General features: G+C 39.1%; 2 protein-coding genes across 2 annotated transcripts in view; both read right to left on the reverse strand.

Annotated features, from left to right (window-relative positions):
- The window catches only part of cntrob (centrobin, centrosomal BRCA2 interacting protein), a 13,052-nt gene extending 12,968 nt beyond the window's left edge, over positions 1-84 (reverse strand). The window contains 1 exon segment of the mRNA XM_063015350.1: positions 1-84. This exon segment is cut by the window's left edge and continues 27 nt beyond it. The gene's annotated coding sequence lies outside the window, so the exon portion shown is untranslated.
- Positions 85-2,030: 1,946 nt separating this feature from the next.
- Positions 2,031-8,123, reverse strand: LOC134333830 (uncharacterized). The gene is made up of 8 exons (XM_063015996.1): positions 7,910-8,123; positions 7,553-7,764; positions 6,498-6,662; positions 6,114-6,389; positions 4,604-4,793; positions 3,314-3,525; positions 2,551-2,715; positions 2,031-2,467 (listed from the first exon to the last, which is right to left on the reverse strand). The coding sequence occupies exons 1-8, from the start codon at positions 8,103-8,105 to the stop codon at positions 2,246-2,248; spliced, it is 1,638 nt and encodes a 545-aa protein (XP_062872066.1). The 5' UTR covers positions 8,106-8,123; the 3' UTR covers positions 2,031-2,245.
- Positions 8,124-11,420: the final 3,297 nt, after the last annotated feature.

The raw sequence follows: 11,420 nt of genomic DNA on the forward strand, positions 1-11,420 counted from the left end.
GATTTAAATAAATGCATTAATTTAATATTTATGCGTTTATAAGCTTAGCGGAGCTTCTCTCTCTCTCTCTGAGGTAAATTATAGTTTCCCGGCTGCTCTCGCGCCATGGTAACTATGCGCTGACGTCACCAAGCAACCGACTCAAGCCGTGTTCTGATTGGTTGAAGGTTTAAAACGGTTTATTAGGAACCGTAATTAACCACTTTATTAGGAACACCTCGATGGAACTGGGTGAGCAGCAATGTCGCCTCACAGCAAGAAGGTCCTCTGTTCGATTCCCAGGTGGAGCTGTCGACCTGTCCCGGGTGTTTCCCACCCATCTTCCCACCTTCGACCCTGGCCAGAATAAAGTTGTGGTAAAATAGGCGATGAATGAATGAACTCCTGCTACATGGATCCCACGAGGTTTTGGAAGCACTACTTTAATATTTGGTTCATGTTGACATGATTCTCAATAGCTACTGTTACGATGAAATATTTTATTGAATGAGGACCAGTAATCTCAGAATTAGCAATTAAAATATAATTATTTATTTAGAAAAAGATGGAAGGAGTCTCTGAGCTCTGCAGTTGAGCGCTCGCCTGCAAGTTTCTCTCTGCCTGTGTTATGCCGCCAGCCAAGGAGGAACTCTCTCGCCTCCGTGCTGAATTTCCTTTTTATAGCAGAGTGCCCCAACTTAAAATCTTCGTCTCTTTAGGTTCTGCAGAACCAGTTCAAACTAGTTTACTCTAACCAAGGTTTAGCTCTGCATACACTTCCTACTCTGCATGCTTTGTTTAGATTGTTGTTTAACACCCAGGCCGACTTCTGACCACCATAACCCCCTACTTGACCCTGATCAGCTTTTTATCTTGTTTGTGCAGTACCATCTTCTGCTTTCTTATGCTAATGTCTTCGAACATCATGCACACAGTATGGCCTGCAGATATTAGGTGCGTTATTAAGAACACACAGCAACGGTTGAAATCTGTCCCAGAATGCTAACAGGATTTTAAAATTCTAACACTACTGTTAGGATCTTTTTGTCGAATGAAGACCAGTGACCTCAGGATTAGCAATTAAAATATAATTATTTATTTAGAGAAGAAGAAAGGAAGTCTCTGAGCTCTGCAGCGATCGATCGCTCCAAGTTTCTCTCTGTCTCTCTCCGTCTATCTCTATCCCCCGAATCGTCAGTCCGACCCTTTTTAAACTAAACTCACCCGGGTGTTGGCCGAAGTCTTAGTTGTTACCTTATATGGCGATTTATAGCGATCTTCTAGAAGTTTTCTATCACTGGGCAGACTTGAGTTTTTTATTAGAATTAGCATACACTTCTTTGTTTAGTCTGTTGTTTTAACACTTAGGTCGTCTGCTGACCTCCGCAACCTCTACTTCACCCTGTTCATCTTTTTTCTTTAGTTTGTGCAGTTGCAGCTTCCGCTTTCTTATGCTAATGTTTCTGTGTACGTGCAGATCTTACATGTTCATTCTAAGGCCTATTGATTATTAAGAATACAAGGTCAAGTTATTCCAAAGGTCAAGTTTCCAAAAAATCTCCACACTACTTGACTTAATAATAAGCTTACAGTGTTCCATACAGTGGCACAACTCTAGATTTGGTGGTTTCAATAAGTGACCAGTGGATTTTGGTCCTGTGTCCGAATTGGCACACCAATTTATCTCAAGGTGTTTAATAGGGTTGAGTTCAGGGCTCTGTCCATTGTCCATGTCCTCAAGGACTTCACATTGTGCACATGGCACAGTCATGCTAAAACGCAAAACGCCCTTCCACAAACTGTAGCAATAGGTGTGGCTAAAACAGCTGTACTTAATAAATAAAACTGGTGTCCACACACATTCGCCATATAATGCATTTACACGCCAAACTGCACACACTAATTTCTAAAAGTTCACTTACAGTGTCCAGCTGATGTCTTAGTGGTAAACATGACACATTTTTTAATTTTCCATCATTATATTCTGCGCCACCGGAGCGTCATCTGTAAAACCCATCTTCTGTTCACAGTGGAATGAAATGAGTGCTCCATTTGCTTCAAAGATGTATTTATTAAACATCTCTGGTGACCTCAGGTGTTAATTCTGTACCTCTGACAGTAGCATCAATCATCTCATGTGCTAAATCACATTTTATTTAAACTAAACTTTTCTTTAAATAGCATTTTGATTGTGAATAATAAACGTATTCCTACATGATCGCACACGCTTGAGAGTGAGAGGATCAGGACAATCTTTCCTACAGTCCTAAAACCAGGTGAGTTTAGGAAAAGCCAATTCCAGCACCACATCGCCACGGGTGGTGTACTCGATCTGCCGCCAGTCCAGAACATTGCTGAACATGGGGGACGTAGTGTTTGAGATGAACTGACAGATATCACGTAGATTAAGGATTGAACCCCACAGGTAGATGTCGGATATTTGACCCTCAAAGTTGGGCAAGGATAATTCAGCCGGGCCAGAAAAGACCTACAATAAAAAACACAAACAATTCCATCAGTGCTGTTAGTATCACATTGCAATGATGCTTGTTTCTGACTTGTGATCATTACCTGTCCCTTCCCGACTTGCTTACGGACACTCATCTTTCCATCGAATATGAGCTGAGCCATTCCAGTGTTGGATTCCCAAGTGAAGCATCGGGTTTTCCACAGGGACGGTACATTACAGAACTGAACAAAGGAGTTCACACCAAACTTCACACTGGAGCTCCCTACCTGTGGATCAGGTGTGGTAGAACTCAGAACATCAGCACTTCTCAGCTGTTCATAATCATAAAACTCTATCTTAGTGTCCTTATTAAAACTCTGGCAGATTTAAATAAAACTAAATTAGATTAAAAAAAAAAAAAGCAGGAGTGAAATTTATCTCAATTAAAGAACTATTGTACATGAGTGTACAAGATGCAAATATAAAAGGAGAATAAATAATTAGTTGGATGTACAGTTTATTGTTTGGTGTTCATTTATTAGTCTGTTAACATTTCATTAAATACATGAAACTGCACGTAGAAACACGCATCAAACTTTTAGTAAACATTTCTTGATTCTATTCTTTGTTTTATTTTATTTTATGTATTTTTTGTACTGATTTCTTACTTTTATCCTTTTCTAAAGCAAATATTTGTTTATGTCTTTAATATTTTACTTGCTTTTAATAAGTTATTTCTTTGTTTAATTTCTTCACTTAATTTAATCAATGACTTCCTTTCCTTGCTTTAATTTCCTCACCTTCTTGCTCCTGTATTTAGGCATGTTTATATTTAATGTTTAAATTTCACCTGATGAGTAAATGTTTTAGATAACTGATACCCACCCGTAAATAATAGTAAGGATTTACAGATCCTGGCAATTCAATGGAAGGGAATCTGCTGCCGTTAAACTTGATTTCCAGTTTATCGTCTAACAGCCATCTCTTCTCCGTCAGGCCTTTCATACACAGCGTGAGTCCTTTAAGGTTAGAGAGAGGAACCAACCGGAAACGGACGCTTCCAGTGGGCATCACGCTGAGCATCCGTCCCCCCAGATCTGCACACACACACACACACACACACACACACACACACACACACACAATCATAGCTGTGTACCACTTTTTATTTGTGAATGTAAAAACATTTTTCTTATTAAGACCAGAAACACAATAAATGTAAAACAGTTGATGCTGACATGGCTGAGGATGGTCAGGGTTCCACACTGTGTGAAAAACTGCATGTACGAATAGTTCAACAGTTTATGAACACTGTTTCTCAACACGAAATTGCTCAGAATTTAGGGATTTTACCATCTACAGTCCAAAACATTATTAAAAAGTGAAAATCCGGAGAAATCTGTCTGTGAAGGGCAAGAAAACCAGTACTGAATGCCTGTGAACTTTGACCCATCACAAGGCACTGCTTTAAAAACTGACTTACAGTGCATGGACGCTTCAGAAAACCTTTGTCAGTAAACACGGTTCATCACCGCACGTACAAACACGTGCTACACCTGGCATACAGATGAAATGTGTGTCCATTTATTGAATGAATGCGACCCCCTCCGACCAAATGATGTTTGGGTAACAACATTGTAATGTGTGTTGTTTTGTACTGGAAAGCAGGTGCAGCAGTGTTGTTAGGAACACATAGGAACACCTCCAATAGCTCTCTAACTAAAAATATAAAGCCAGCAGCGTAGTGATATCAGAAAGTGTCTACTGATAAAAACTATATGTCCACCTACAGCCGGCGCTTACAGGGTATGTGTTCCTAACAACACTGCTGCACCTGCTACACTCGTACGTACACAGAGCAGCACACACCAGTCACCACAGAGTAGACATGATGGATTATTTATAGATGATTTGCGCCTGTGTGTTGGTCCTTTAGTGGACTTTAACCCCTCTGATTAATGTTTAACGTGATGAAGTTCAGACACCCGAACACTCCTGACAAAGACGATCATAAAAAATAGAATTAAAGCTCAGATGAAATCAGACGTTCAACACGGTGGAGCAACAGAGACGCATTATAACGTCATGTGTTCACTTCACTTCATCTTAGATCCAAACCTGAATAACACAAGAACAATAAAATAAACAATAATAAGTTAATAATGAATGAATTACCGCGTGTGTGCCAAACATCTTCTGATTCCCCCTCAGATAAGCTGTTCAGTAAAGAGAAACAGAACAGGAAGAGCTGAAGTCGTGCCATCACCCTGCACCAGGTTCTCTCAGACCTACAGGAACCTACAGCAGGATGAAGAGTAAACGCTTTACCCCCGGTCTGATTTAGTGATGTTACCCTCTCAGGGACCTAGCCAAATCTCTGCAGTGTAAACACGAGCTACCCTACTCACTGATTTATTTATTTATCTAAAAATGACATTTTACAATAAATTAAAAGTAATTTAAAGTATTGACTCTGTATCAGTGCTGATTCTATACCAAAGTATTGATTCTGAAGTATTGATTCTACATAAATGTATCACTGCTGTATCATGCTGACACACACACTAATGCATGACTACAATCTGGCAACCCTAGTTGTATTTGCATGTATTTAAGAAGAATGCGATGATGATTCTTTAAATCAGATTAAAAACCCATTTAAATTCTTCACATCAGTACAGAACGTTTCTGATCGTGATTAGTAAATGAGACCCAGGTTATATACTCTGGTTATATGCCCCGGTTACCGTCTGTAAGAAGTTTTGCATGTTCTCCCTGCTTCAGACTGCACCAGTGTCATCTGGGTACTCCAGTTTTCTCCTTCCTGTATAGGTGAACATGCGGAAGGTGAATTGACTCTAATGGTCTCTTCTACATTGATGAGTGTGGATTCTGAGCTGTAGAAATAACTCAACAAAAACTGCAGATCACTGGTGTTTCACCTAAATGTGACTGAGGTGGTTTTAAGGTGAAACACACTGTACAGGGCTGCGTGTAAAACTCTGTACCGGGGTTAGAAAAGAACTCTAAACAAACTCAAACAATAAGTAAGTCCAACATGCCAAAAGTGTCCATGATTTTATTAAATGAATTTATTTAACAAAAAGAGTTTTTATGATTCAACAATCAGATTTTATTAAAGTGAAAAAGAGGAAACAGAACAACAAACTAATAAATCAGAGAAAATTATTCAGCACTGAGAGTTCTGAGGCCTCCAAGTACTGATTCTAAAGTATTAATTCTAAAATACTGATTCTAAAGTATTGATTCTAAAGTATTGATTCTAAAGTACTGATTCTAAAGTATTGATTCTAAAGTACTGATTCTAAAGTACTGATTCTAAAGTATTGATTCTAAAGTATTGATTCCACAGTATGTTTTCTTTACTAAAATACTCTTCAATACATCTTTAATAAGATCTTATTTTGGGGTGATTAATCTTCTCACATTGTTAAGAATTAAAATAAAAACACGTGTTTGGGACTGTGCTGTAATTAAGGATTTTTTAAAGGTTTTTATGGTAAATTTGGTAACGACCCCAGTGTCGGTCTGTCTTTTCCACGACCTTTCACAATAATCAGAATCACACAGGAACATGAATCACAGGAAGAAGAAGAAGATCAGAACTTCCACTTCAGAAAATACATGATGAAGAATTAAAGAATAATATTTATTTATTTTCTCTGCATCTGTGTTGCCTCCGATTCTTTTTTCTTTGCTGCTTGTTGGGTTTGTCAGGATCAGAACAGTGCAGGTTGGTGTACCCAGGCTCCAGGACCACATAACCACGGGTGCTGTACTCAATCTTCCTCCAGTCCAGAATCAGACCTCGTGAGGAGATGTAATTGTGCACCAGGTAATAATAGAGATGCTTGTCGTCGAGGGCCGAATCCCAAACGTAGATGTCAGACACTTGGCCCGTAAACTCAAGCAGGGATAATTCAACCTGTCCGGAAAAGACCTGCAGTCCAACACACACATCCAACGTCACAACACGTTCATTACAGTCATAGTTATTATGGATATGGATGATTTACTAGGGTGAAGTGTGGAACACCAGGATTAGTACCGTTCCTCTGCCCACTCCTTTGCGAACGCTCATTTTTCCATCGAACCAGAGCTGGGCCATTCCACTGCTGGAGTCCCAGGTGAAGCATCGGCTTTTCCACGGCAAACGCTGACCGTACACTGACACCATGGAGTAGCTATTAAAAAGAACTTGGTCACCACCTATCTGTGAATACAATAAACATCTTTCATTAATAATAACAATAACAACAATAATAAATTGAACTGCTGTAAAAATCACTACAAATTATAAACAGTTCCAAGGGTCCTGGGTTCGAACCTTGCTTCCAATCACTGTCAGTTTCATTTTTTAGGTTTATTTTCTTCTTGTGTCTGCCCTTGTTAACTTAGGGTACTACAGAGAGAAGAAGAAAGAGGAAGGACATGCAGGATGCTGGTGGAGCAAACCCAGTTCCAAAAAAGTCTGGACAGGAGGAAAAATATAAAGAAACGCTGACAGTGGCATTTCTGGACGTTGTTGACGTTTGGCTTGTTTGTAGATGAGCTGTGTTTACTGACCAGGGTTTTCTGAAGCGTTCCACTGTTGTTCTGTTCATTACAGAAACGTTAGATATTAATTAATGTAGTGCCACCTGAGGATTCAAAGGACAAGAGCATTCAGTATTGCTTTCTCAGAGTCCCTGAATCATTTAATAACGTCCTAGTCTGTAGATGCTGTAGATGGTGAAATCCCTAAATTCTTTGCAATCATGAAATCAGAATTGTTGTTTTTAAATCGCTGGACTCATGCAGTTTTACATGAAGTGGTTCCTTTACACCCAATCATCACAGCATCACCTGTGGAACTTATAATGCTCCTGTCCTAACATTTTTCAGAATGTGTTGCAGCCATCAAATTAGGAATGAGTGTAGTCGAGAATCAAAAATATTAAAGGCTCCTTTTTGTGATGTTCACGATTAAATATGTGTAAAAGACAGATAAGAAAAGTTTACAAATCATTGTGCCCCCCCGTATCTGAGCTCTTTATGGTTCACATTTATTCGTTCAGCTTTTTATTTCTCGCTCGTCTGCACACTGGTGATAATTTACTGTACCTGTAAATGGTACTGATCACTGTAGTAATCCCCTAGGGTCACCACATCATAGCTGCTGCCCTGAAATGTAAGAGAAAGTCCATCATTTATCATCCAATTCTGCTCCGTCATGCCTCTCAGACACACAGTAAGTGCAGTGATGTTGGGGAAAGGAGCCGAGCGGAAACGGACGCTGCCTGCAGACATCACGCTGAACATCTGATTATTCAGATCTGCACACAAACACAGAAATTCATCATGAGATTTTCTGAGAGATAAACCAGTTAAACTATTAACCTGCAGCAGTTCAGCTGGTACCACCGGGGTGGAAAATTACACACAATTACACAAACCAAACCAAATGTGTAAAAGCCTCACTTCTCCTCTGCCACACATCTCCTTCAGTGGTTGTCTCCCATCCAGTTGTTGTCGTCCATCCAGTTGTTGGAGATGTTGTCTCCCATGAAGGTGTTGTCACCTGTTTAGTAATTGTTTTGTATTCAGTTCGTCTCGCCCCATCTCCAGCAATAATGAGTGAATAAAAACAGAAGGATAAAATCCAGACCCGTGCCATGTTTCAGCTCAGGGTTCAGTAACAGAGATTCTGAGCTAAACTTCTGCACTTCTCAAAAACAAAGAAACACTGAAGTGAAACCGATCAGGACGTGAGCTGGATTTCCGCATCAACACAGAAGAATTGCACGGTGTTATCAGTGCAGGCAGTAAATCTGAAAACAGGAACACTGTGTTAAATGCTGCTTCTGCTTGATATAAAGATTGGGGACGGTTCAGGATGTAACACACCTATCAAACTGTACTTCAGATACTACAGTTCAGTCTGTGTACCTTTTATTCCAAACAAGCTTTTCATTTCAGCATCAGAAAATCAAATAACAAACAAACAGAAATTGTTTAACGGATTGTATTTTAACTTTCCAAATCCAACATTTCCTGTCACTTCAATTGGAAATAAAGGTTTTTTCATCCAAAATTGAATAAAATTGCACAAACCGACTCTGCAGTAAACAAGGAAAAGTTCTGTGGTAATGTTGGACTTCAGAGATTCCATCTGAAATAGTCACCCATAAGGATACTGAACTAGTAACCAGAAGGCTGCTGGTTCAAGACCCACCACTGCCAAGTTGCCCTTAATTGCTTGAATTGTGTTCAGTATAGCCCTGATGGGATAAGCGGTTAAGACAGTGAGTGAGTGAGTTTTGAGTTGTTGTGCTGGTTATCATCAAATCACTGGGGGTAAAGCAAAGCAAAGCCAATAACGTCGGTATGTAGAAGCCTGACTGGCCGATAGCACCGCTGGGTATTCGAACCCTGGATCCCAGCAGTAGGGGGCTAGCATGTTTTACCGCTGCACCATCAGAGCAACCCATAATTACATAAAAAATATAAAAATGAAGTGAGATATGAATTAATTTCTGTGATTTTTGTTCAGCAACTGATCCATATGTAAGTGGACGCCTGTAAAACTGAGCCAGATTAGGGGAAGTGAACCCTTGCTGTTCTAACAGGACTGTGTTTATCAAACTGTACTTCCTGTTTCTGCTCTTCTGTGATTTATTCCAGAATAATAATAAATAAAAACCTCACAGAGCTCAAATTCCTCCACAGTGATGTGAAAGATTCATTTTACATTATAGAAGGTATTTAACAGAACTGAAAATATTATTTACTGTTATTAATATTTAACTGGTTGCACCCAGTTTTTTGGCGGGACTTAAAAAGGTAAATATGAAAGGAAATTGGCATTATTTAATATCTGTTTATTATCTGTTTATTATCGTGTCGTGTTTAATACGGTGGCCGAGAAGTGCAAAACAAATTTACATTTCAGAAAACAAAATTACAAAAAAACAAAAACAAATTTACAACAAAAGCAAAAACAAATTTACAAGTGCTCGGGTACCCAGTGTTTGTAAATTTGTTTTGGCATATGTAAAAGTGTTTCAGCACTTGTAAATTTATTTTCGGCATATGTAATTTTGTTTTCTAAAATGTATATTTGTTTTGCACTTCCCGGCCGCACATATTTGACGGAAAAGGCAGGGACAATAAACCGGAAGTGCGTGTTGCTTACCTGCTGTCAATCAAACTGTTTCTCAGCGATAAAGTGAACGGAGTTTGTGATGGTGACGATAAACAAGGTTTTGTCTAGTTTGTGGAAATCATTTTATCCAGTTGACCCGCTATTGTTTTTCTTGTGGAAAGTTTTGTGCAGATGTTTAGACGTGGCGTGTGCATCTCTATTTACCGTCCGCTCTTCTAAACATCTAAGGAATTCCCACAAGAACAACAAAAGCGAAATAATGAAAGTAATTAACACAAAATGGACAAAACATTGTTTATTAGGGACGGAACATTTGATACCGAGGCTTTAAAGCTTGTTTCACTTTTGTAACACTGGACTCAGTGTATCGGAGCTTATATTAAAGCAGCATGTGCGGGACTGATGAAGCTTTGTGCTGTGTTTTATCTCACTCACTATATAAGAGACAATCAAACCAGGGTTACCCACCGTCCTGTAACATCCACAATCCTGCTTTATCTGGAGACTAAACGCCGCGTTCAGTACTGAACTGATACAGGACGCTTTGTTCCGTATTTTTATCAATGGGAGACGGTGTGGTGTGTATGAAACAGAAGGAAACTGCTGCTTAATTCATTATATTAAATAGTGTTCACTTTTATTCTTAGTAACGTGACATAACCTGTTTAATAAACCGCTGTATGTGTAGCACAGTGGGCGGAGTGCGTTGTTTTGCCTAAAATATGGTTCTGACTTATTATTATAAAGAATGAAAATAATAAATTTTAAACACCATAAATAAAACCTTTGTTCTCATGACTGTGTAAGGTCCCCCCTGCTGCTATAACCAGCGCACACACACCGTTACTAAGAATAAAAGTGAACACTACTTAATATAATTCCCTCAGTCTCCCATTGATAAAAATACGGAACAAAGCGTCCTGTATCAGTTCAGTACTGAACGCGGCGTTTAGTCTCCAGATAAAGCAGGATTGTGGATGTTACAGGACGGTGGGTAACCCTGGTTTGATTGTCTCTTATATAGTGAGTGAGATAAAACACAGCACAAAGCTTCATCAGTCCCGCACATGCTGCTTTAATATAAGCTCCGATACACTGAGTCCAGTGTTACAAAAGTGAAACAAGTTTTAAAGCCTCGGTATCAAATGTTCCGTCCCTAATAAACAATGTTTTGTCCATTTTGTGTTAATTATTTTCATTATTTCGCTTTTGTTGTTCTTGTGGGAATTCCTTAGATGTTTAGAAGAGCGGACGGTAAATAGAGATGCACACGCCACGTCTAAACATCTGCACAAAACTTTCCACAAGAAAAACAATAGCGGGTCAACTGGATAAAATGATTTCCACAAACTAGACAAAACCTTGTTTATCGTCACCATCACAAACTCCGTTCACTTTATCGCGGAGAAACAGTTTGATTGACAGCAGGTAAGCAACACGCACTTCCGGTTTATCGTCCCTGCCTTTTCCGTCAAATATGTGCGGCCGGGAAGTGCAAAACAAATATACATTTTAGAAAACAAAATTACATATGCCGAAAATAAATTTACAAGTGCTGAAACACTTTTACATATGCCAAAACAAATTTACAAACACTGGGTACCCGAGCACTTGTAAATTTGTTTTTGCTTTTGTTGTAAATTTGTTTTTGTTTTTTTGTAATTTTGTTTTCTGAAATGTAAATTTGTTTTGCACTTCTCGGCCACCGTAGTTTAATGATCTGAAATGTGCAGGAGCGATTTCTCTTACATACCGCTGTATTTGTGGATCTCCTGTAATACCGCAGTGTGGCCTGAAGGGGGCGACATATAACTGTAGTGCAGTTCT

Source organism: Trichomycterus rosablanca, chromosome 19 (assembly GCF_030014385.1).
Source record: "Trichomycterus rosablanca isolate fTriRos1 chromosome 19, fTriRos1.hap1, whole genome shotgun sequence".
Lineage (NCBI taxonomy): Eukaryota > Metazoa > Chordata > Actinopteri > Siluriformes > Trichomycteridae > Trichomycterus > Trichomycterus rosablanca.

Coding starts and splice junctions, on each gene's coding strand:
- LOC134333830 (XM_063015996.1), bottom strand. CDS start 8,105: ATGGCACGGGTCTGGATTTTATCCTTCTGTTTTTATTCACTCATTATT. Junction 7,765..7,909: donor AGATGTGTGGCAGAGGAGAA/GTGAGGCTTTTA, acceptor GTTTGTGTGCAG/ATCTGAATAATCAGATGTTC. Junction 6,663..7,552: donor GTGATCAGTACCATTTACAG/GTACAGTAAATT, acceptor TTGTATTCACAG/ATAGGTGGTGACCAAGTTCT.